Source organism: Anopheles stephensi, chromosome 2, assembly GCF_013141755.1.
Source record: "Anopheles stephensi strain Indian chromosome 2, UCI_ANSTEP_V1.0, whole genome shotgun sequence".
Lineage (NCBI taxonomy): Eukaryota > Metazoa > Arthropoda > Insecta > Diptera > Culicidae > Anopheles > Anopheles stephensi.
Genome location: NC_050202.1, coordinates 32,696,649 through 32,723,727, shown reverse-complemented (window position 1 = coordinate 32,723,727; position 27,079 = coordinate 32,696,649). Strand labels below are relative to the sequence as shown.

Here is a 27,079-nt window from a genome sequence, read left to right as displayed (position 1 = left end):
ATTGAGAGAAACATACGCCTCAATTGTTTCGCTTCCCATCATCATCATCGTCGTCGAGCACATTTGGGGGCTGGTTGGCAATACAAAATTAAACAGTGTTCTTGGTGGCGTTTGTTGCCGGCTGACGAGAGGTGGCAGAAAATTGAGTTGTATTTTTAGTTTTCACGTTCACATCTCTCCCTCCCGTGTGAGGTCAACCTAATGAACGTGTTTTTGTTTTGGGGTGTCCGAAAGCTAGATTAGACTACTGTTTGCGTGGTGGAAAAGCCAGATGCACTTTGCCAAAATTGTAATCAAGGTTTCGTCGGAAATAGACGAAGAAATAGGTTGTGAGGAGTTTTTTTTTTGTAGAAAGGGTGGAAGAATCATAATGACCGGTAAAATTGTTGGTAATTTTTCACCTCAGAATGTGATGTCTGGTTTCTTTGACTATTACGTTTCTTAACTGAACATTCAAGTTCCAATCGATTCCATCGTTCAATTTAATTTAAAAGTCTATACTGAAACACCTGTACAAATTTGCTTTATTACCAATAGTTTCCTTGCTTTCTTCTTTGGCACTACAAACTCTCGAAAGTTTTCTGTGCCTTAATTTTACCCGTAGCAAGGTATTCAGCCCTGCATACAAGGAGACAGTCTGGATGGTAATTGAATCTCGTTCTCGACCAATATTTTTAGAATTTTTTTGTAGAAATTGCAGGATGCAGGGTCATTTCGGAAATAGAGTTTTGCACCTTTTCAACTTCTGCCTCCAATCACCCTGGAGGTCCAATACTCCTCACTCTCGGTGTTTTATTTTTTCTCCACGAGGATCGATGGTTGGCTCATGCCGTGGCGGGATGATTGCACTTTGATCGCACACTGGTTGAACTTGAACTAAGAATTGCTCAGATTGTAGGCACGCATTCCCGTCTTGCCCACCCCGGTTTCATTTGCAAATCCCAAACTAAAGCAACAAGTAGGAGAGAGAAAGAAACAAAGTAAAAAGGCTGATAAGACCTCTATCGCACAATGTCTGTAGCATTGCCTTTAGCCGTAGGGGAGAGGAGGGATTAAATTGCAATAGTGAAACATTCTCGTGCCACGCCATCAGTGAGTGAGTGTTGTGTTGTGTGCCGTTACGTTCCGATTCTGTCCGCCGCTTGATAAGAAAAGCGAACCCGAGACACGGTGCTCTAGTGCCGAAGAATACGTTCTTTCGAGAATGGAACAAACTGAGCGTGATCATTGTGACGGTTGCTTGGCGCAAGATTTAAATTCCCATCCGTGGGGTCGGGTGGTTGGAATGCGTTGAACAAAAAGCTGAGTCGCGTGCGCAGGCTGGCCCTGGGTAGGCTCGCAATACAGCGCGCGCTTTTGTATTGCTCTGGTGGTACGTTTACGCACGCAAAGGGGATTGTCTGGACGATTGTGTTGTCGTCAACGTCGCGGTGAGATATTAATCATTGGAAAGGTAACAAGCGCTTGGAATGTCTGATCTATCGTTTTCCATTGGGGTGCGCCTTCCGTCGCTTTCGGTGCATTGATTGGGAAGGTAGATCGCTATAGGATTAACTATTTCAGTTTCAGAGCATGGATGCGTTTGCACACACACACCCCTTTCTACTACGTCCAATAGTTGGATCAAAATAAGGGCCTGGTTATCGGATGCCTTTGTGCAAAGGAATGTTAAGCTGGGATAGAAATAGCTGGAAGCATCACGAAAGAAGTATCAACACTAAACGATTGATTTTTCAAACATGGACGCCATATTAAAGAAAGAAACTTTGAAAAGTTTTCCATTCGCATAGATGTGTCCCACAGGAGAAGGTGGCCTCCATAAGTGCGGGTCGTGAGTCGTTTTGTACAATTATCACCTTTCCGCGATCGAATTCATTGCATCGCGAATTTCTGATGTGCATGGTGCGGTTTTTTCTAAGCTTTTCACCATAACGCCACGCGGCGGTAAAAATATGCTAGAGGCATCGCTAACTACAAGTGAGACGGGAGAACCTTATACGCCAATTTACATGCCGCGAGGAAACGATCGTCCGATAATAGGAAGCAATTCACTTGATTTACCTCGCTCGTGATCATCGGCATGATCGCGTCGTAGTTTGTAACGAGGTTCGGGTCTCCATGTTTCTTGTTGGTAGTATCAATATCTGATACGCGGCACTTTCTCTATTTGTCGTTGAGGGTCTTGAAGAGACAGAAAGAAGATAGTTGGTGTTTGGAGGGTTTAATGAACAAGAAATTAAATTTGCTTATGTAAAAAGTACAGAATTGTATTTGTTGAAATATTTTATCGTTATATGTTTGTGAAGTTGCCCAATCGTTCGTATTACACAAATTCCATGCATGTAACATAATGTCTCTTGTTACATCGTTTGTGTATTTTAAGGCTTCCGATGCATTTTCTATGAGGCCGATTCATTACAGTTTACAATTCGAATCGAGGTAAAACAAAGAACGTTTACTACACTCATCCCTAGATGCCCTAATATGGATATGGCTTCTCTCACCTGTACGTTCATTTAGTTGGGCATAGATTTTGACATGTTACGCTGGAAATGTCTCCGAGCGTTTCCAGCACTGTTGCCGCTGGTTTGCGAAACACCATGCGTGCATTTTATAATCGATTTCCCTTACGCGTAACCTTTATGAGCGTGTACGATGTGTTCATGAAGTGTGCGGTAGCGTTACTATTATTTCAAACTTGAACCTTCCCTGCTGTACAGGGCTCCAAGAGGGTTCCTGATTTATGCAAAATACACATGATGGCCATGGGGACCGGTTCTGTTCCTCCTCATATGGCCTCTCGTCTCCTGCGTTAAGCTTACGATGAACTTTCCCGTAGATGCATGTAGATTGGATACGTTTTGTAGCGTTTGCACACGGAACTTCTTCGTATGTGTGTGCCAGAGGTTCGTCCGCTAAGAGCTAAGGGCTTGAGAACTTACTGGCTGCACGGTTATGAAATGCATAACGCTTGAAGCCTACTCGGTTCCGTCAGCGACCAGGTTCTTCTACACGCTGGAACTACTGGAGCATGTAGTGCACAGTTCTTGCCTGACTGACTAGGTAGTCGGGCGATGATGTTGTATGCATCGGTTACTGGATTTTCCTAACCTTCCCCCCCAGGGAAAGAGGAAAAGAATGGTAATGGCATGAAGGTACACAATACAACGTTATAAAGAATTACTTGATCATCTCGTGAAAGCCCCGTTCATAATTCTATTAGGGGGATACCTGTTTTCCATGCCATCTACAAAACCGCGGTGGCGTTACGGAAACATGAAACCTATGCACGATGGAATGGTTGGCGCGTTTTTAGTAAAGGCTCTTGATCAATGGAGCATTAAAAAGGGGACACAATGTGCACGCAGTCCTCCGCAGTGTGGTCCCCCCAGCAAGACGCTCTGAAGGGATTTGGAATCCGACCAATGTTCATGTGGTCTTAACTACATGACAACAGCTTTCGATGTTTTGAACTACTGCTAACAACACATAAAATTCCGGTCACATGTTTACGCAACTTATGTTGGTTTCGTTCTCAACACCATCCCAGGAGCCTTTCCGGATGCGTGTGTAATGCAAATATGTCCATGTTGGGTATTTAATTTATGGCAGTTAGAAGCGATAGCGGTGTGTTCTAACGAGGTAGGGAATTTGCGTGTTAATCGTTTCGAGACAAAGAAACGATAAAGCTATGCGTCATACTGTCGTTTGCTGCCCAGGAACATGTCATGACATTATTTTACTTTTAATTTCCTTCCAAGAAGTTTACACCGGAGACCTGGAACAGTGAACGTCCTATTAAAAATAATGTCAATTTTCTACGAGAATCGTTTTTTTCGGGGTGGGAAAAACTATGTGAAGCAATGGGTACGTTTGTGCTGGCGGGTTTTCCATTTGGTGGAACTGGTGCTTCCCCAGGTCACCGGCAAGGAGGGAGAAATCTTGGGAACTGAGTTCGTCCGTCCGGATGCGCACTCGGTGGTGACATTTTGTCGAGCAATTAGTTGTTGCACTTTCCCACGGTCTAGGAATGCTTTACGAAGGAGCCAGAGATAGAAAGAGAGAGAGAGAGAGAGAGAGAGAGAGAGAGAGAGAGAGAGAGATTTAGCTTTACACGAAAGAAGGTGGTTCATTTACATGAATATTTATGGAAAACACTTGTAAATCAACACAAGCATCCTATGTCTCCAATCAATTATTATAACAAAAGGTTCATGATATGATTGCATTGGAGTCGAGATTAAGTTCAATTTGATCACGAGTCATGTTACTCTCTTTTTAACTTTTCACCCTGTTGAGGGTCCAATTTTCCTTCTTCAACTCGACACAGACACGGATTGATCAACTGCATCTCGGTGCATGGTTCCACCTGAAGGAGTGGTTTGGTGGTAGCAAAAATACGACGCAAATCCAATTTAAAATCTTCTGATATGTTTCTCGTGATCTTTCCCAGTAATTTGCTCTGGCCTTAGCGGAATGCGTTTTCGATGTGCAAAAGGAAAAAGGAAAGGTTTTCACCGGCAAAAGTTGTAGCAGCCAGCAGCAGCAAGTAGAAGGAGGGCGGATTGAGTTGATGTTATTTTAAAATACCTTGCGCCCGGTGCTCGTTAATCGCTGGGGTAGGTTGCAAAATTGACGACTTCATCTTCATTAACAACATCATCATTGGTGGCGGCGTGCTGTTTAGTGTTTAATCTTGCTCATCTGGTTTACCGATCCGCACTGGAGCGTTACAGACGTCATCGCATTTCCTTGTGTTACAGTGGCACGTTTCCCGTGCACTGTTGATGCAATACGGTCAAGACGAGATGTTAATTAATCTTGTTGGGCTTAGGGGAAAAAATGTCTCAGATTCACTGCATTTTTGAATGGAAAGACTGGTGGGTATTAAATTTTGAATTTACATTGCGCCCAGACACTGCCCCTGTTATCATTTTAATTGTGCTGCAGTTGCTATGCAATACGTGAATTATCATCGACATGAGACCTCTTCGGGGTGCTTTCGTATTAATCGTATTAATTGTTTGCGGCGCCTGTTTGCTTGATGTGTGTGTGTGCCCCAAGAGGTCAGCTTTTCAACGCAATCTTAAGGTACGTGTTATGCACGTTTTCGAATGGTTGAAATTCCTAGACGACAGGCATGTCAAACGTCTTAAAATTGGAGGTTTATTTTGGCAAACCAAATAAATAAACCAAAGTTTAATAAACTTATCTTAATCAGTTTTAATGTCGCTCGTATTTATTCCGGTGACCCCCAGCATTAATCCTGGAAATTACTTGTTTATAATCCTGATCGTAACCACAATTTCGTTTATCTGTGTTGCGAAAATAGCACACCAGTACCACTAACTCATGCTTTATCGCTGCAGAAACATTGCGGTACAAGATTGAGTTTGAATAATTTCAACTTTATGACAGTGTTTCTCCAATCCGTATCCCACCTGAGAGCTTCAAAATACACACACATACTTTGTGGGGAAGCCGCCACAGGGCACATTCCTTTCAACGTCCGTATCGTGTTCAATGTGTTAATGGCATTGCGCATGCATTTGCGGGAAAATGGGATTGTGCCGGGTCGGTCGTTATGTTGCTCCCACAGTTGTTCGCGTAATCATGATTGACTGTCACACAGCTCATGTACTTCGCGTGCATATTTCGCGCTCACATACGCTCCACCTTATCCCCGATATGCTTGATGAAGTCCCGAAGTGAAGGGCAGCCTCCCATGCCCATCTGGGGGAGAGCAATTTTCAAGAAATGAATTAATTATGTTATCCGATGGCCGTCCCTGCACTAGCCCGGCGGCTTTTAGGGACTGAAATGAGTGCCAATCTCCAACTACCAACACCGTCGGTAGCAATGATTCAGTCGTTCACTGGTATTGGAACGTATCATTACATTACCACCCATCGTGCGCGGTAGTGGTTCTTCCCGGTAGGCCGTATGAATGTTTGGGTTGCTTTTTATGGAAATGATCGCATCTCCGTGGGTCTTAGTGCAGCGTGCAGGCTGCCGGTGGATTGGTAGTTCATTAGGAGGCTTTCCCGCCTGCCCTGCAGTCGTCGTTTCTTATGCAGTGCCGAGTACGAAACTAGATGAATGGTTATTTAGCCATTGCACTGATGGGATATTGCATTGCCCTGTCTAGCGGTGATTGTTTTGAGCAGGAAATGGTTGGGAGAAGCGTCTGCAAACGGGCAATTGCCATGCCTCACCATGTTCCTCGTATCCACCAACGATCGCGCCCTTCTTTTCGCAACTGTTTTGGTACTGCGTTTGATTAATGATGCCTAATTGGAAGGGACGGATTGAGTGGGGTATGGTGGCAAATTCGTACTTTGTTTCCGCTCTTGCCTCTCGACCCGCACGGCTGTGATGCTGACGTTCGGTTGATCTTCATTCACTTTCGAACCTGGCTTAAGTATGATTTGATGTAGTTATTACCTCATGCATTTTTTTTTGTGTGCTGTTGCTGTTGGTGCTATTTTCTTTCCATTCATAAACGATTTAGCGAAATTTTGCATGCCGTGAAATAATTGACCTCAGTACCAGAAATGAATGTATTTTGCGATTGGCAAAAGTAGTATAGGAAAGGGTAGTTCAACTCCGTGTCGTGTATGATTTTAAATTTCTTTAAATTCCAGCTGGTTCAAAATAGGTTTCTGGAAATTATATGTTTTTGATGAAGTAAAAGTTTTCCTGTCTGCATGTCTCTTGATAAAACGGAAATAATAATACGACCAAAGAGTATTATTTAAGTGAAACACTCATAAACAAAATAAGCACTCACTCGTGTGGCCCACTCGTCCAATGAAATTATCGACCATTTATTGGACAAGCACGCTTGCAACCTGCCAGACAAAATCGTTGAAACTGCCATCGGTAAGACGTTCATTTAAGTCCAGTTAGAGTCAAATAAACGACTTCATTGGAGTGTGAACGCATGAAGCTAAATTATCATCCGCGCTCGGTACGCTCGGTAGGAGGCAACACTCTCTTATGATAAATTTACATCATTATCGGTAGACATTATGGGAGAGGAAACGAAATTCCATCACCATCTGTCCACGGTCCCTGGAGCCGTCAGATAGTAGTAATCCCTTACCATAAGTCTAAGCCCTATCCCCGCAACAAGTCGTGTGTCAGCCATTCCTCCTGAGCCACACGTTCGCGTGTCTTTCTTGTTTGACACTTTCACGCACGCCGATAGAGGGAGAAAGGTGGGCAATTTTGCGGCGACTTGAAGCGGTAAAGAGATTTCTGTAGGCGCATGATGGACGACGGTTGGAGGTGGTATTTTTACCGTTGGTAAGTGAGTACTTACGCCAACAGTGTACGCGGCCTGCCGGGGAGTGTTTAACCGGTGTGACGGCGCATTCAGCGACATCATTTGTCTTTTGCTAATCGTGAAAATTTATCACAAATTTCCCCAATGCTCTTCCGGTCAACCAACCTCCGAGCTCGTTCCCTTTCGAGCGCACTCTACTCCACGGTTTCGATCTATGATCTTCGTGCGATCGTGCGATTGCAACGGTGCACCAGAGCTTTATGAACGACGACGGTAACATGACATTTGTGTATGGTGTGTGCGGTTACTTCACGACGACAAGTTTTTACTTGGAGCGCCACCTGGCGGACCACTCCGGCAAAAGATTACATCTTTTTGTTTACCAGTAACCGTGGGGGAAACAATGGTCACGACGATCGTTTCACTTGTTGGTTTTCGTTCGGCGCATATCTTCTAAAGTTGGCACCGGTGTGGAAATGGATCTTGCAAACGTGCAGATTTGCTGAGGACGAAAGTGAAAATACCCATCGAAAGGACAAGTATTGACAGAAAAGCTCGCCAAAGCGAGCCTTCCCTCTAATGGGGCAATCGTGAGCAATGTATTAATATTTTTGAATGGAAAGGTTGACTCGGCCTACCGCATTGTGAGCTAAATCTCAGTTTTATCCTTTGTGTGTGTGTGTGGAAACAAAATGATGAACTGCTATCACAATAGTCACCCGCTGTGTGGAGAAAGGAGACCCTTTTGCTGCTTCTTCCATTCGATCACACATCCCTTGTACGCAGTAAGAAGAAGTTTGACATTGTGCAGAAATATGATATTTTTGCTTTCCTTTGTTATTAAGTGATGGTTACGCGTTGGATGCAGGATAGAAATAGCGGGATATCTTAAAAAAGCTCAGATTTGTTTATTTTGTTTCTCCAAGAAGATGAAGGAAAATTATTTTCTTCTGCAAGATGCAACTTTCACCAGTGCAAAAAGGTGCCGGAAACATATCGTTTATAAGATGAATCGGATGGAAATCAAACAACTATTATGAGGAAGGGAATCACGATAAAGGTGGATATGATGATCAGATAGGTGAACGCATAATCTTCAATCATACGTCATTTTTGTGTCATCGAAAAAGTGGTTTCGATTTAACAATGTATGGGGATTAACCCTTTCCTTGGACTGGTTTGTGACGTTCGTTTTTTATGCTAACATCCTCCGTATCCCTAAGTTGTTATGTTAATCGTATGTACCTTTTGCAGATATAACCTCATTCCAGTTATGGTAACGAGGGTTGTTGGAAAGCATCGTCGCAGTATTCATAGTTGTGCGGACACAAGAAAGTATACTTTTGGCGTTATCAATTCGACAGGATTTCAATCAACATGTCAAATAGTTTCAATCTCTGCCATTAGGGACCGAAACCTGATTAGTATCCGCTATTTCTATTGACACCGAATTTCTTCGTTATTTGGAAATGTAAGTCCCGCGACCCAGCTTTATTAGGAACCGAAGTTTCGTCCACAGTGTTCGATCGATGGTTGTGTTAGGGTTTTGAAGACTCGTTGGATTATTTAACAATTCCACCCAGCATATATGCTCTGCCTATACCGTTGCCAGTGTGTTAAATGTGTTGTACGTAGTTGTGTGCTTACTCTAGGGTGTTGTTAGGGTAGCGGCACCTCCGTATGGTCAGTGTAAAGTCACCCTCCAAACGTCTATAGACTAGACGGAACTCGCCAGCCGCCGGAGTGGGGTGCAAATATTGATTTTTTTGGCATAGGCAAAAATAAACACTAAAAAGGCACTAACATTGCGTTTGGGGCTTTCGTGCGCGGTACGGTAACTTGATCGACCTGTCGTAGGTGTTGGGTGGTACATAGTTATGTACGATGTTGTTAGCAAAGTTGGCGTCACCGCCCGCAACGGGTTCCAGCCGAGCTCAAGGAACAGTACCTACCGTAGACTTGCTCATGCTGGTCTTCGTGATGCTCGAATGGGTTTTGTTGAAGTTCCCATGTAAATGGACTCCACCGTCAACATACACATCGAACTCCCTGATACCAGCTCTGGGTCTTGCTAAAGCACCCCGTGAAGTCTCCGACGAATAATTCCCGATGATTGATGAGGTCATTGTTGGATAATTTCTTTTTCCAATTGTGCTATGGCAAACGAGGAGGATTGGCCCTAAGACGACGGGCCAATGTGATGGGAGATGTTTTTTTTTGCATAGCATGGAACCATCCCCGATCTCCCGGTCCGACGGGTAAAGGTCATAACCTCGTCCGTCAAGTTCGAGACATTCGGGGAGGCTACGCTAGTCTTCACATGCTCTTTCTCCTTGCGATTATGCTTGGGAGTCGCTCCGATCAAGAAGTTATGTAAGTTCTTCGCTGAATTAAAGTTTCTTTTTCATATTCAACACCCTTCTTTACAAAGTAGTAAACTGATGGCACTATTGGTGGACGTTTTGAATTAAGTTGCGCCATCGAAGGGAAACAGATTTTAATGTCGTGGGAAACTAAAAGCTGTTGATGATGGTTTCCAAAATATATCTATATCTATCGATCGATTGATCGATTGAACGGATTACATTCCTTTGGGATGGTTTAGTACTACGCTCTGGTGTGGCGAAGCGATATCATACCGCGAACCATGTGTACTGTAATTGTAATATGTATTTCTGCCTAATGGTTTTGCGGCTACAACACGCAATTTTGTCTTTAAGCTATAAATTTACTCCAGCCTGGCTGATGTATAATTAAACTAAAGGAAAACCTCTTTGTTCATGTGACAACGGAACAAAACTCGTTCCCTCTTCGTATGCACTCGCAAACCACAAACGGAATCAGTAGCCTAAGTAACTCAAGAAGCGGCCGCGGTTCTAGACAAGAACATCTTTTGTACATTATTCAAACCACCGCAAAGGAGGCGGAAAGGGAAGAAGGGGGATGAGGTGTGATAGAACACATTTCTAGGTCTTCTCTATGGAAGCCATCGTCGTGAGTCAAGAAATGGATACCCACCTATACTTTCAACTATCCGATAGGGGATGCGTTCGGGAGGCTTTGCTGACCCGCCGATTAAATCGATAAATCTTGTTCCGTTCGACGTGTTACAGCTGCAGCATTGTTGTGACTGTTTGGAATTGTGTATCGTAATGGCGTTGGTACGATTTCCTCTCGATTGACAAGCCGTTCGGTCGGTATGTTCATCTCCAGGCGGACATTCCTGGTGACAACTTGTTTTTGTGCGTCGTCTTCGTTCAACGCGGCTCTTAAGTTTATTGGCCCAAAGAAACATGCAGCGTTTCATTATTAATGCTTCATCGGTAAACGTGTCTTCTTTTTGCCGCAGTGTAGCTAATTTGTGCTGGAAGTGTGCTGTGGTCCTGGGGACCACTGGGGACGTTACTCCAGTTTTTTTCTTGCTTAAATTAGTGTGGTATTTCTTGGGAAACTACCTTCTGTTCGTAAGTAGTATTTATGATTATCTGTTTCAACGTGAAAGCAACGCGGCAGATGAATGGACATTGATAATGTCACCGAAGAATTTGCGGTCAGATGAAAAGGGAAGAAGTGGATAGAGCAAAGCACTTTCCAATAAATGTTAAGAATAGCGCACATATGTATCGGAGGACGGTGATCTGAAATTTCTTCACCTTTTTGCTTAACAAGACTTTCCTTCAGTTCAGCGACATAAGCTGGTAGTTACGCAACTGGAGTTTTAATTTACACAAAAAAGATATCAAAAAGATCACAAAATCGCTCTCAGTGTCATTGAGGCGCTTTTTTCTTTTGATTTAAGCTCATTCGTCGGAAGTGAATTTCTGCAAATGTGATCACAAGAAAAGAGCTTTATTTTTTGCTCGCTGTAATGAGATGTTCCCCATTGGTTCCAAGTGATGGTCGGTAGTTTTCTTTTTCCCTGCCTCGTAAAGACTGGGAAAAGTAGCAAAGATTCGTAATTGATGTGTTGGAAAACAGAGAAAGAGCTAACGATTCTTGATCGAATTTTTCGTTACGCTTGTACACGCCGTGGGGGCCGGTGTAGTGGTGTCCAGCGATTTTTGTTCCGGGAGACAATTTGTCTGCATCATTGGCCATTTTAACGTATCATCGATCTTTCTCGCGCTCGGACCACAAGGCATTAACCGTCATCACATTTGAAACCTGCCCGGCAGCACTTTGTAAGGCAGGTGGTGCAGCAACGACATATGACCATGGTTGGGTAAATGTTTTCTGTGAAGTGAGGTCGATTAGAAATGGAACAAGTGGAACGTTGTTTTGGGCTTTCAAATGTAACGTGATGGTGAGGCATTTTTCGTGCAATAGTTTTGACGGAGGAATGATTTGTTGTCAGGGTGTTAGACACTTCCGTAAGTAGTAGTGATTTGGGATCAAGGGAAAGCTAGACAAAAACAATTATATTGGATTGTCAGTAAATGCATCAATTTATATGTGAGATGTTTACCTAAGTCGAGGCGTAATCGAATATAAATCATTCGAAGTGCAGATGTCACACCTTCCTCCTACCTTTGACAAATCGTCTGACAGATTGGGCTGAAGTTCCTTTACTTTGCTTCCTCATATCCTCTGATCGCAAGATCTACTCAGCCAGTTTAATCGTGACTCAATTAATATTAATTGTCTATCCCGGAATCGTGAGAAAGCGCGTTTTCGGGAGAAGGCGGTCGGGCATTAGATGAATGAATCCGAGCAGTAGGATTTATGCAACCGAACGGTAGTAGACGACCGTCTATTGCACCTCGGAGCTGGTGCACTCCGTTAAACGATGCAACTCCGTACTTTGTATTCTCTGTTTCGATGTTCATTTCGTGACGTGCTGTTTGGGAGGACGACGTAATGGTTCTTTTTCATTAACCTGCCGCGCGGATTCCGTGATCCATTATTAAACCGTCCCATATCTTTCGCTGTGGTGTTTGATTCCACCGGAACTACCTTTCTTTAGGAGTGGCGTGGCTGCATGACCGGATCCATATTTATGTGGTTCTTATGGGATGTCTGTGCCTGGGTTGAAAAAGCTCACGATGCTTCATCGAGGGAGAACTGCATCAGCTCACGAATTTCTACAGTGTGCTAGACATGCAATTGCGGGCCATATTGTGTGTTGCTTTAGGTGTGGGCTACGTATTCTTTTTTTTTTCGTTTGGATTTGTAGTGTTTCACTCTCAGCAATAATGGGAGTTTGGTTGAGTCGGTGATGGAAGTGAAAGTAAAAGATCGCGTGGAAGCCATTGTTATGAACCAGCTACCAAGTGTAAAGTAATTTACTACGACGTGTTTGGTATAGCGATGGGACATCGCTATCTATATTTATTAGTGCTGTCTGCTAAAAGTGTCAGGATGTGCACGACCATAATAAATCAAGACTTTTTCAGTAAGAACGGTGGCTTATTGAAATTGAAGCATTAAGGCAATTTAGGATATACTTGGAGTTGATCTGGTGAACGTGATAAATTTTTAATAATTATTTTACAAAAACTTCACCAGCCATGTTTAATTACAAGAAAATCTATCGTAACTAGTGTTTCTGGGTCCTCCGTTTCGTTAGGCCATATTGCTCAACTGCCATTAGTGCCACGCTTCCTCTGCTAAACCGAAATCGTGAGGCGGAAAGTGCCGCTTGCTTGTTACCGTGTACCGGCCGGGAGAAAATCATAGTTCGTGGCGAATGAAGCGAAAAGCGTTGTGCCATCTTCGATTAACTCAATCCTCGAGCTCGAGAGCGGCCATCGAGCGCTGCTCCATTCGAGTGGATGCAGAAGGTAGAGTACTCACTCACTTTGGTGCAGTGTACCAGACTCCACCAGCGAGGAAGAGACTGTTGGAAGCTAGTGAACCAAATCCGAAAGAAAATGAACGCCATATTGACGCCACACAGCTCGGCTCTCGCTATGATGATGTAAGGAGGATTCGATTTTCAGAAGTGCGGATTTGGTCGAAAATTGCCGCACAGATGCCGTCCGTAGTTTACCAGTTGTGGAGTTCTGTCTAACGAACGAAAAATAGACTTGACACTATAAGGTAGGGAGGCTGACCGCCTCGTACATTTGAAACCACTCCGTAAAATGGAGCAAGCTGGTGTGTGTGTGAGTGCGTCCTCCAACAGTCTTCTCGTCCGCCATCGGGACGGTGAAATACTCATTTTTATCGACATTTTGTCGCCATCCTATGCGTTTTGTGCATCTCGCAGTGCAGTTGCCTTTTGTGCAACGGAACGCATGACGTCGAACGGGGCATGCGCACCGACTGTCTCTGAACCGAAACCCACCTTCTGTTTCTGTCCGGATCTTGTACGGGTGAGCGCAGAGGTGGTTTGACGTGGACAAAAAAATCAAGCAGAGTATTTATAAAAAAAAACTTCCGAGGGATGGATATAAAATGAAATTTCCATGTTAGTATCTGTTTATGTATTGTTGGTGGGCGAATAAGGTCATTTCCGTCATCGGTTTCGATTGATTGTGAGGGTGCATCATGCACATGTCACAAAACAAGAATTTATATCTTTTTAAAACATAACATTTACTACTGCAAATATTAAATAATTTTGTGAAGAGCAAAAGGTACATTTGTGCTGTGTATGTTTGAAAACTCAATCCTCACCAAAATTCGAGCAAGGTTGCCATATAGTAGCGACCACCAAGCAGCGCCAGTTATTGATCTAAGCACCGTCTAGACCTTGCTCTACAAAAATGGTATCTCCAGACATTCGGCAGTATGCCTTTCTGCGTCGTTAATGCGGGTCTGAGCTTATATACAGGCCAGTTCTTTTGTTCAAGAATTTGGTAATTTATACACCGGATCTGGGTATCGTGATTCTAGGGGTCGAAAACAAAAACGTGTAAAGATTGTGTCGCGACAGGAAAAGGCCCTTATCCGGAAGAGAAAATGGAATGTGTGCATGAAAATAAACTTGGTTTTAGAACCAAGACAAAGAACGAGTAAACCAACCTTTGCTAGCATTATAAGCTTAGAATCTTCATGTGGATTTAATTCAGTAATAAGCAAACGCGAACGCAAACCCCCAGAACATCACCAACTTCCGAATGAGCAGCGCTCGATAAAGGTGTTGCATAAATTAACCATTCGTGACATTGACGGTCACCTTCTTTGTTTGTACTGCCGCCCGCCCGCACAAGGAAGTTATAATCAGTGGATTTAACTTCAAAATTATTCAATCGGTTTAGGTGTGCTAAGCGATGTTGCCGTACTAATTTATTGAACAGAAAATTGTTTTTGCCTTGTTTTAGCAGCGATCATGCGTGATGAGGAGACTGTAAACAAATTTATAAGGCGTATTAAAATTAATCATAATTATCGAAAGACGCGTGAGCGTTGATGTAACTAACGCTTGTACTACACCTGGAAAACCTGAATCCGATTCTCGGGTGACATCTTGCTCTGAGGGTACCATAGGAATGGTAGGATGTTAAATAGAGAATGTTGCTTAAAAAATAACAGAAAAAAGAAACGTGACTTAGCGGTTGAAAGTGTAACACTAGCCGGTGCAGAGGGTGTATCATTCTCAATATCCCACTTTCCCGGTGTAGGTGCATAAAAACCGTTGCTCACGTGTACGCGTGGAAAATAAAACCCACTACCAGCGGTGTTGAATGGTTCAGCGGATTTATTGAAACGAGTTAGCTCAGTGGAAACATTGCATATGTTTGGTTCAGGTGACATTGTGACGAACGTTTCTTCACCGTGAAACTTTACAGTGTTTATTCGTCCGTTTTTTTGTGCCATTTTTTATTGTTTTGTTTTGATCGGCTACTGCACGAAAGCTACTTACTTGGTGGATGTTTTTATGTCTGACATTGATTGCCATGGTTGATATCCAATGTCAGGCCATTTTCTTTGTAGGGATTCTTTGCTCTGTTTGCGAAAAAAAGCACGATTGATGTTATTTTTGGTACAAATCCGTTGTAATTAAGAAAATGCTAACAATTATCTCTTATCTCTCGTTTTAGATGATACAACAGCGGTGCAACATATGCTGCTAGTGAAACGACGACGATAGCGTAACACCTTCTAGTTCCAGCTGAGTGTAAAGTCACGAAGGCTTACATACGTCCACTCAGAACCATTAGGCAAGACGTCACAATCGAAACGTCGGTGCCATACCAGAGGAATCTGAGCGTTTGACAGCGTTCTCTGGTGCGATACTGTCTGGAACGGAAGCTATCACATCTGTAAATCGACTAACGACAAATCGACGACCAAAAAAAGCAAAACAGTAAAAAAAGTGAAAAAAAGAGATTACAATACGTATATAAGTCAGAAAAATATTTACGACCCTTGTGCAATTTTACGAAGCGGCAGCTTAAAAAGGCCGCCGCCAGCCTCGTAATAAGGTGTAAACTAACCGTGCAAAAGGTGCAAAGAAAGGAAGCGAAATTTTGAGCGAAATTGATCGAGTTATACCCTCTAGTGAAAGTGCAGAAAAAAAGCAGTGATCGAAAGCGAAAAGTTAATTGAATTTAACGAATAAAATCGGCATCTTTCCGGTTCGGCTGTGTCGTAATCGACTAGTGCTAGTTAGTGTGTGAAAGTAACAAAAAAAAGAAGAAAAAGATCGTGTCCTTCGCGTAGGGGCAATTTCAATTGAACCGTTTCGGACCACCGCGACGGATCATCAATCGACGGCGGAAGGAGCAATCCGTCGAACCAACCGTAAAAGGATACAGTTTCGTCAGCAGGAAACCAACGGCGCCAGCACGGAACAGCAGGAGGAGGACGTTTTTTACAAACATTCACCAGCAGATCAAAACATGAAAATGGTGTTGTCACAACGGCAGCGCGAGGAGCTGTAAGTGCCACTTTTCTTTATTTCGAATGGGAATGGAAAATATTTGGTTATGACCTTAAGAAAAGAATGAAAGTAAAGCAGCCAATCTTGCCGATGTTACCGGAGCAAAGTCAGTCAGAGTGGTCGATTGTTGGAGGACGTGATTTTTGTTCTGCTGGAAACAAGCGTTCTTAAAATAGTACCGCTGTCCTCAAAAAACGTACCGCTTCACGGCGTTTACTGGGTGCGAGAAGCGAGAACACTGCTTAATGACTCCTCAAATCAAGCTTCCCGCGCTCGAAATCGAACTGCTTTTTACTCCATCCTGTGCGGATCTAATGGTGCGATGGAGAAGTGTGTCATGAAAATAATGGTCTCACGGGGCGATTGATGGGGGAGTTATTTATATGTTGTGTTGTGTATGTGCTTCACTTTCACCTATATTTTGGAGCAGCGGGTACCAGTACGGCCAGAGGCCCACTTTTAGTTCGTTGAAGGGAAGTGTTAGAGATTGGTGGTGCGTAGTCGAGCAGTAGCAGCAGCAGCAGGCACTCAGGAAGGAAGTATTAATTTTCTGATGGACTTAATAGACTTCTTTTAGCCAATAAGTTGCTCTTTTTACTCCCGTTACTTTTGGGACGGTCCATCAGTATGGTTTTGATTTATTAAAATGCAATTTAAGAAAATATCGATATGATTTATTTTTATCGCTACACTAACCGGCTTCTGTTTTAAAATCAATTAGCCGATGTTTATTTCAGTTTTATTTAGCACTTCTTTATTTCCCAAAATCAATAACAACTTATCTTTTTAACTCATTTATTTGAATTTTGGATCGATTTATTCGATTTATTTCGGATTTATTTGAAGTGGAAAATTGAATTGCAATTATGTGGCAAATCTATTCAAAAAGGTGAACTGCAAATAGGTGTTTGGTTGAAACAAAGCAATATGCATCCATTTTCTATGAGTGCAGAGAGACACACTCGTCCGTGCTTATTACTCGACCGACCAATCGTTCGATTATCGTATGCTTTTCACACCAGCACATTGTCACAAACCCATGCAACCACTTTTTCTTCGGCAATCGTGTAATTTATTTATGTTCGCGCTGGGTGTAAAAATACACGTTGGAACCAGAAAAATAACACCGACGGCGGAAGTAGAAGCTTAGTGGACATAATGCCGTTAGTGTCGTTCGTCTTCCCGAGCCAGCGATCTTCAACACATTCACATCTCACCTTTGCGATGCAACTCGAATCAAATGGCAATAGGAATGAGCTCTACTCATTCGGAACGCGTGGCCCCATGGAAGTGGTGAAGTTTTTTTTGTTTGTTTGGAAGCGACCCTTGTCGATTTTCTTTAAATCTCCCTCCCCTTTCGAATAGAAATGGGCGCGATATACGTCGTCGACTTCCTTCCCACCCGGTGGCAGTGTCTTTTTATGGCTACTACTGCTCGGTTTGTGTTGGCAGCTCTACAACAGACCTGCTTATTGCGTGTTACGAAATGTTGGAATTTTTCGGTGTGTGTCTATAATGCGCCCGCCACGTGCATGTTGTAGGAGCCGATTTTGTTTTTTTTTTGGTCGGTGTGAAACCCCTTATAAACCAACCGGGTTGAGCGGGGCGGATAAGACACGGAGCAAACGATTTTCCCTGATCCAACAAATAAATCGATTGGACTGATAGAAGCGGGTAGACCCTGACAGAGAGATGGGTGCATGGTTGCCATCATCGACTTCGCATCTGTTCGTTAGGAGAAAAGTGTCATCCGGTGATCGGTGTCGAGGAAAGGTCTTTGATAGACCGCTAGAGAGGTGATTCGAATTTTGATTTTAAGATTTGGCGTCACAATTGCCAACAGATGGATAGTAACGCCTTTCATTTGTTAAGCCCAATTTTGTTTTAGCAAATACAGTTTGTTAATCTGAGTGTCTTATTGTTAATCTATTTTTTCTTGGCAAGATGTGTCAAAAGCAAATCTTTAAGGTACATATTGATAGTCGTTTTAAGAAGCTATAAACTACTTGTACATTTATTTTCTTAGCTTCTGTGTTATCGTTAAAAGCAAATTTCATGAAGTCAGACTAATTTGCGAAGGTCCATTCGTCAAACGCAATGCAAGACAAATATAGCAATATACAACAATCACACTAAAGAGCGCTTTAACATAAGGCGTTAGTGTCGTTTCTACCTTGTGTCTCTTCCTTCCTGCACGTATGAATCGTGTGTGCGTTCGACCGATAGGAGGTTTACTATTCACCCCACCGATGACGACAGACAAACTATCGGCTACTTCCTTCGGCGTGACTAATCTCGGGTTTTTGTGTTGCTTTTGTCTAGCGCAAGCACGCCAATACCACACGACAGGAGTAGTAGTAATGGTATGAAAGCGTCGGTTTGTGCGATAGTGATAATGGATTTCAAAATATTTGGACACTATCAACCTATCACGCACGCTCCATTCAACTTTGTGCATGATGAAATATAAAAAAGTTTGCGCGGAAAAAAACTCTGTGTAAAATGCTTGGTGCTTTGATAGAATTTACAAAAATTCAAATATGAATGGAGTACGAACAAAAAGCGTGCAAAAAAGACCAACACGTACTCGTTCGAACGGTATCTCTTTGACATGCAATTTGCAAAACAACCTTCTTTCACTTCGATCGATGGAATGCAGCTAGCGCCATCTAGTTGTGAGGTTATGAGTTACTAGAAGCGTTACGTTGGTTAGTTAGGTGTAACGTTTCGTTTTAAAAATGCAGTTTAATAGCTTCTTTTTAAAAATCGTTATGTTTCCTCATTAATCGTCTTGTTAGTGATGTATTATTATATTTACCTCTATTTTTTCCAATGTCGTTCACTAATTTCAGCCAGTTTTCACTGGAAAGGCTGAAGACCAGTAGACCGTTAAAGAAGCGTTACAACCTTTTTGAAGTTAAATTTGCATTTCAAATTTTCAAATCGTCTATCAGCATTTAGTAGAGTAGAGTCTATTAATACTGTTTGGGGTGCTCAACAAAAAACATTTCTTGTTTAAAATTTGTCAAACAAATATTGTAATTATTATTTAGAAAAAATGTTTAGGATTAGACGTCATTACCATCATTGTGAGTTTAATCAAGGTCATCGGAGGTAGTGATGAGAAAAATCTAATGATAAAAAATGTTCAACTCTCTAGCGTGATATCAAATACGGAAGACAATCTAAAGGGAAAGTCGTTTCACTTCAGAATCGTTTGAATTAATCTCTGTCTGTTTTTCACTCACAATAAATGGAGCCATCAAATCAGCCGCTTAGTATTTTTACTCGTTTAAGTGTTAAATTAGACAGATTTATGGAATCATTGTCAGCTATTACTTCGGAGCTATTACTGCGTAGTTTTTATTATTTTTATTTTTATTTGACGTACAACGAGTTGATTCCTATTTCTATGTTGCTTTCCAAAAGTGAATATCAGCTTCAATAATCATGTTTAATTTGGTTAAACAGAATTTTGAAACTATTTACATTTGATTGATTCAACCGTTTCATTTAGGAATGGTTTTGGATGATATATTTTTGGTAGAATCATTCATTGTTAGTAGAGAAGAAAGAACTATGAATCTACTATATTGGTAACTGGTTATGTTTTCTTTCATCCATCCCTTAGAATTTCGTATCACAATAATCACTCAACAGATAGGTAGTGCTATGTACAAAAATCACTTGATATCCGTATTCAGTCTTTCGAATAGGGAAAGTCATTGTTGCTTCTTGGGCGTCTCGGTTGATACCGTTTGTTGGTGCTGTCCGGAGGCTGTTATAGAGGCCGCTTCTTGCACCGCCTTCACAGTGGCCTTTTTTCGGTAATTTTCTAGATAGAAATTCATGAACAGCACGAAGAATATGCTTGCGTTGCAGAGCAGCAAGAAGGTGATAAACTTTGGGTAGGCACAATCCGTAAACAGGGCGTTAATTGCATGCCCGATGCAGATGATGAATTGGGCCTAAAAAAAGCGAGAACATCAACAAACAAACATTAGGGTAATATTGGTACAACATCAGCATAAGGCTAGCAGGCAGCATACTCACAATCTGTATCTCGGTCAAAAACTGTTTCCAGAAAAGATATTTTTGATAGCGTGGACCCATCGACGACAGCATGTAGTACAGATACATCAGCGTGTGGACAAAGTTGTTGATAATGTTGGGAAGCGTTGTATTACCACCTGTACAGCAACAAGATCAAGATGACGCATTAGTAGAGGTTGACATTGGCGCTTGGAAATGTTTCTTGTCGTGCACCAACAACGATACACATTGAGGAGAGGGGCATACCTGCGAGGAACTTGGTTAGAATCCAAGCCTCGATCGGAGTGAGCGAGTGATGGTAAAGATGGAGGTATGAAATTTGTGACTTCTTCTTGCGCAGCACAAAGAACACCGTATCGGCAAATTCCGACAGCTTCGAGAGGTAGTAGATGTAGCAGAGGTTAAACATCTGTGGAGTGAGATAATACAATGAAGCAGTAAAATATGCAGATTCGTTCTTGTTTGTATGGAAATGCAAAGTTTTAATTGCTGTGCTCACCCGACGCGACAGATGATCATCACTGTAGTCGACCGGTTGGCATATTAAGCTGTATCCTCGGGCCCATCCCGCCATCAGGTGCTGCGGGAAAGCGAGCGTCATTAAAATGAGTGATGAAATTCTTGTTTTGGAGCAATAAATTTGGCTAATAATCGAAGGCAGGACTCACCTCGTAGAACATGTATGCGCTCAGCAGGACCTGTCCGAGGTTGTAGTAGAAGAGTGTGTTTGTTAGCTGCATCGGTTTCCGGTCGCGCATGTAGGTCGGTCCAATGATCAACACCCAGGCGAGGTAGGTCAGCACCATCCCAAGCGTCGGCAGTGGGTTGTCCATGAATGGGAGATGCTTCGCACGCGGATCTGTTGGAATGAAAAAAAACATTGGTAGCTTTATGATGTGGAACCAATTTTTTTTAGTAAAGCATTGGTACGATGAAATGTTACTCAATCGAGAGATCTAGCATTGATGATTTCGCTCGCTCACGCTCTCTGGCATTCATTTTTTTGTTGTGAAAGTCAATGTCTTCTGGAACATAAAAAAACCGAATGATAGGCAGACACCAGATGGAGACGCATTGTACCGATGCAGTCCCGATGCAAATGTTTGAATGAATGATTAATGCAGAATGCGGTCGACTTCGGTAGCTATTGATATTAGGGGTAGGATATTATGTTTTTTGTTCATCAAACATCATCACTTTTTCTTGCTCGAGACGAAGGTTACAATTCGTCGCAGACGACTAATAAAGTTCTTCGCATAATTGATCAGGTTGATTAGAAAAGCAACGGCTGTTTTTGGGTAGGTTAACTTGAGAGTAAATAACTGTTTATTCATAATGTTGATCAAACCGGACTGTGCATAACATAATAATGTATTTTAGAAGAATTTTACTAACAGATAGTTTTATCCAAACAATTTACACTGATTTTTAATTAAAGTGGATCGTTTAGTTAAGCTAGCCTTGATTGATTGTTCCTTTTTCGATGCTAATTGATTTCCTGAACGTCTATCCAATATTTTTTATTCATCAGTACCATCATCTCTTTTTAAAAGACGTATTAGAACAACGAAAAAACATGTCCACCAATTAATTACACTGATCTTCAACGTGTCAGTGATTTCGGTTTGAAATGACCTTGCCTTCATGGGTTCAGATGAAATGCTGCAATCTGTTTTACCATGGCGAATGGATGTACAGCACTATTTCCTGATAAAATAAGCAAACCAGTAAATTTACTGACCCCGAGCTGAAGACCTATTGCGAAAGTTGGGTAATGCCAAACGTCTGTAAATGGCAAAGTAAACAAAAAATTCGGTGACAGAACTATGAAAGGCCTTCGTGTACCCATCGCGCACTGCGCTTGTTGTGAGCGGCATGTTGACTGATGTCATTTGACTCAGACACATGACTTTGAATATTAACATCAATCTCTTGCAAAGAATGAAAGCCCAACGGTGGTCAAGTTTATCGCCCTGAAGAAAAATGATACCAAGATCAGACGCACTTTCGCAATCGCCTGACATGACAAATACACTGGCCTTCTCTCACTGTTCATATGTACATTGCGCAACGGTCGGCTTTGCGGTGACGAAGCGGCAATCAAGATGCACGAGCTTCAGCTAGATCACGCACAATGACAAAGAAGGGCAATTAGTTATTATCCTCGTCGAGCTACATAACTCTTGCTAGGTTGCATGCAGATCTGCATTCATGTTGGCCGTTTATCATGGTTTTCAGTAGAAGGGTTAGTGTAAATTATTTTCTTAATTAGGTCAAGCTCACGGTGACAGCATGCGGTTTTTGGTGGGACCGCTATGCTATGTAAATGACCGCGTACCACCGCACACACACTTGAACTTGAGAAAGCTTTGTCGTTTGATGCGGCCTTTGCCCATGATTTTGAACCGATTGCCTCGGAGCAAACTCGGGTGGTGGTTATCGTTTTACGCCGTAGGAGGACAATATGAGCATAAACGATGTCCAACATCCCTAACTTCTTTTGCCGGCAGCGATCATTAAAAACGGAATGAACATAATGCATTAAGCGCTACTAGCGCCGCTTTGCTAAAGAGGTGAGGCCCTTGAATGCTTACAGAAGGTAACACATGTGCTCCCTGTGTGGCATTGATTGAGTTCATTGGTTAAGGTTAATATTTTGTACGATTAAAGGTACGGCAAGCTTGTCCATGAGTGACTAACATTTTTCCGTCTAAAAAAAATGACTTCAAATTTAAATTAGAATTTGGGTTTGACCTTAATGGGAGACCATATTGAAAAATATACTGGGTTTATGTTTCAGGAGGATTTTATCAATTTCTGATATGACTGCCACCTTAGCCAAAACTCAATTTTTCGTCAATAATGTGTACAAAGAGTGTTTGGACCGAGGTCCGGCGAAATAGCGGCTCCAACCTTGTACACGATAGACATGGTATCAATTTCCATCCAGACCATTTCAAGGTTTGAAAATTCGGTTACTTAATATAATTAAATATAATATTATTTTATATATCCAGCCTGATTAAACAGGTGTTTAACTCAAAAACAGTAATAAGAAATATAACATTTAGATGTTGACATATTACAAGTGTTGCAGGTGTGCATAATTACCTCCTAGCAGGTCTTCAACAAGATTCCAATATCTGTCGATCAGTCGCGTCCAATTGCGATCCGCCTGATATTCATCGATCGCTAACTGCATGATGTAGTTGGACGCCAGCGTAAAGTCGGTGAAGTTATCCCTTACATCCATTTTGTGTTGAGAATAGTCTTACTGCTCTCGTTTGAATTGGTTAGTACAACTTCCACTGCACTTAAATTTCTCGTTCTTAACTTTTCCGTAAAGAATGTCTAAGCAATCAGTCGTTAAGGTTAAATTGAAAGCTTCACCGCAAAGCTGTTCTCAATCGCGAACAACAAAATGCTTCTTAATGAAGAATTTCGTCTCACTATGTCACCAGTGCCGCATCTGGGTCAGAAGCATCGTTAGTCAATTCTAGCTTGACACGGTTTTCCGTATGCGATTACACGTCTTTTTCTTTGAGACTTTGAGCACACACAACACACATATATTCAAATGTACACACACATACTCATTCGCATAACCTTTTCGAGTCTGTTCTAAGACCGATTCTATCAAAACGGGATCGCCCGACACACAAAACAATTATCACTGGTTAGATATTAAATGTAGGTCAAAGCTATTACAGTATTTAGAAAGCTTAAGCTTCACACGGTAGTTCTGTTGAGGTGTGGCAGATTTTTACTACTCCAACGCAACAGAAGGATCCAGTTGAACGGAATTAACCTGCCCGTGTCGTCGAGATGCTGTCGCAGGACTGCCACCGTCTGGACATTTTCCGAATGGAGTGAGCTCGATCGTATCGGAAAAAACTGATCGACGCGTATGGCGCGGATCTATTTCCCACCCCTACGGCCATTAACTACACGTCTGTGTGTGTGCGTGGTGATTCTAAGCGCTTTTTGCAAAAATCATTGCAGAAATATTTCGGTAAACTGCGAACGAGCGAAAGAGAAGACCGAGCGAGCACGTTGGTGTTGATATTCTTTTTTCCTTCTAAGCGTCCAAGGACGATCGCTTTTGCCGCCGAACGTATGGCACGGTTTTTCCCACTCCAAAACGGCTAGCTCCGAGTTTCCTCGGCAGAGCGTGGTTTGGTGGTGTGGTGCGTTTGATCTGACGAACGGTCGATCGGTTGTTATCCTCTGCAGCGAAAATCCAAGAGGGAAAACGAGAGAGAGAGAGAGAGAGACCGCGAGAGAGATTGTTCACTTAGTAGTGTGCCACGTGCGTGTAGATTGGTCACGGAATGATGGAAGCATCATTTTGTGCAAGTTTAATTTTTACTATTTTAAAGATATGTTTCAAAGAGTCACATCCTCCCTTCCTACCTTCAATGTACAGTTTAGGATCCCCCACTTTACGCTATCAAACGATTCCTTCATTCAAATGACGTACTCCTTCCGATTGCAATGGAAGGGATTTGGTAGAACTTGGTCTTGGTTCGGTAGCAGTGACGGATATAGTAAACAACGACCGAGCACGATGGTACATCTGCACGGTCTCGTACTAAGGAGAGCGAGGCTCACGCGAGCTGCAAGCAGTGCCCTTGAACACGCGCCAGCGGTTCCAACAGTAGCGGTGCGAAAAAGACATTAGACGTAGTTTGTCTCCCGCGTCGAACTGGCTAATGTCTGGATTTGGATGCTGTTTGGAGTCGGAGTGCAATTGCACTCGCCAGCGGAGTGCAACGAGTAGAACGATCTCGATTTGGTGGTTCGTCGTGTGGTGCACGTTGACTTAGGAGGTATGGGAGAAGAAGAACCAAGACTCTGCGTTTGGCAGTGGTTTAACCTGTTCCTTTTCGCGATTGCCACCGCATGTTAGAAGCCCAGCGTGGCGTGGCGTTGGAGTGCAGTAATGGCTTTGTGGGCTTTCAAGATCGTCCGCTTGAAATTGCGCGTGTTTACCTAGGCCCACTTTTAGGCGTGAGTATGGGATGGAATAGGCTGTTGCAATCCGCAACAGAGACGACGATATAAGATGTCACTGCGTGTGCAAAGTCCATGAATTGGAAAAGCGGCCTATGGGTTTGGTAGCTTACTCCAATCCACAGCCAATTCAGAAGGGTAGCAAATGTCAAGCCTTCGGACAGAGGGTTCGTCGCTTGAAATCTTTCGTTTGAATTCTTATAACTTTTATACGCGGATTGATTAGCGATTTATTAAGGATGGAAAGGAATTAAATTCTACCGTTTAAATTACTTTACATGTTGGTATAATAAATCATTGTGGTGAGCTTGTACATTTTTTTTTATTAATTAACATCAATAAGACAATGCGAGGTATCTGTTACTATTTTTTTCTTTCTGTCTTATTTTTATTTTCATGAGAAAAGTTTTTTTTAACGATGTCCCAAAACAATCATTGCACTTTGCATAATTCATACTGAGCCGTTATGCCAATTTGAATTTAAATTAGTATTGTAACGCGAAATTAAGAAATAGTTTTATTTGGCTAATGAACTCGGTAACGTCGTTGTTTGGCGCCGAGAGTGGCCCGCCTTCCTCCAACACGGTAATCGCGCTGGGGGGATTCGTTTCAAGAACGATTGCTTCACCGAATGACATCGCAAAATTCCTACCCTAGTTGTACGTGTGGCCAGTCCATGGATTGCAACACACCTGCTCGCCTGGCAAAGCATTGAGAATGGAGGGTGCATGAAGAGAATTCCCACTCCCAATGGATTCAGGTTCTATGTGGGTACTTCCTCACCACCCGCTTTTGGAGTGTCAGTAGGTAAAGGCTAAAATTTATCTCTTGAGAAGCTCAACCTCCCTACTACTACTACTACTAGTACTATTACTACCACTACCACTTCTAGTGCTATGTTCTACCAGCTGTCCAAACCCTTTTCTTGACACTAAGAAGGCTTCATATTGCAACAACAAACAAGTCGTTTGGTAAAGTTGGTGCATTTTTTTTGCTTTCCTAAAGTTCAACGACATATGTTTAGCGTAAATTATCCGCGTTTGACTGAGTGGTTTTCCCTTATCTCGTGAGCGCGTTTAGTTTCGCAAACGCTTCCAAGCACGCTGCACATAGGAAGGAAACGACCATTTAGGATGAATAATGAGCCAATCATTTAGTGCAGCAGCAATCACTATATCGAAGTTTACAGCCCGAGTTGTAGTCTCTTTTCTGACGATAAATTGCTATCCAAAAGAATCTGTGACAGAATCTGTTATGGTTCGGTGAAGGTCTGCATCGGGGAAAAAAAAAGCATGCGATTCTCAATTATGTTGCGTGTGTGCATTTGCCACCAACAGTTCTTGGAGTATCTGCACTATGCTACCACGTACGTGGATGGCGTAAAACGACGGCGCTGCTGGTGCCGTCGCCGCAGCATTTTTGTCGGTCAACGGTGAAAAACTTGTTTGTTTTTCGCGAACTCTCAAGTTCTCTTTCTGACGCCGTGGGTTTCGACGGACCAGAAGTTCACCAGGGTTCGGTATAGCTCAATTCTGATGCGGGGTTTTCGTGACCGGTTCTTGTTTTCGCATTCCCGTGCCTCTCGAAGGTTGGTGAGCGGTGCCTGTGTACGCTCCCTAATCGGTTCGTGCGAGCGCAGAGACAGGTACGGGCCATGGTACACATGTTCAAGCGTACAAACCGCGGAAAAGTTTTGCAATCTGCATGCAACTGTGCACCTTCTTGGTGGTCACTGATGGTGGGTCGCGTGTGGATACTAGCCTTAAAGAAACATTCACTTACAAAAAAAAACATCAGGGTTGTCCAAAGCGTTTGGATTGAAGTTGGATTTGCAGGTCGCCAGTGGAAATGATGCATTATTAATAAAAGTAATGGAGAAAATTTTAAAGGCAACGAGT

General features: G+C 42.6%; 2 protein-coding genes across 8 annotated transcripts in view; one reads left to right on the top strand and one right to left on the bottom strand.

Annotated features, from left to right (window-relative positions):
• Positions 1-27,079, top strand: part of LOC118508026 (lissencephaly-1 homolog) — a 44,407-nt gene that overhangs the window by 8,946 nt on the left and 8,382 nt on the right. For 4 of the 7 annotated variants that reach the window (XM_036047417.1, XM_036047418.1, XM_036047419.1 and 1 more), the window contains exon 2: positions 15,274-16,112. In XM_036047417.1, coding sequence (XP_035903310.1) covers positions 16,075-16,112 — 38 coding nt within the window. In that variant the 5' untranslated portion in view covers positions 15,274-16,074. Of the gene's footprint in view, positions 1-1,202; positions 1,454-14,963; positions 14,980-15,273; positions 16,113-27,079 lie in introns of those variants that run through there. The other 3 variants (XM_036047420.1, XM_036047422.1, XM_036047423.1) reach the window with 3 other exon arrangements.
• Positions 19,455-24,028, bottom strand: LOC118508032 (elongation of very long chain fatty acids protein AAEL008004-like). Its single transcript, XM_036047433.1, has 6 exons — positions 23,280-24,028; positions 20,837-21,027; positions 20,668-20,748; positions 20,415-20,577; positions 20,169-20,305; positions 19,455-20,083 (listed from the first exon to the last, which is right to left on the bottom strand). The coding sequence occupies exons 1-6, from the start codon at positions 23,419-23,421 to the stop codon at positions 19,838-19,840; spliced, it is 960 nt and encodes a 319-aa protein (XP_035903326.1). The 5' UTR covers positions 23,422-24,028; the 3' UTR covers positions 19,455-19,837.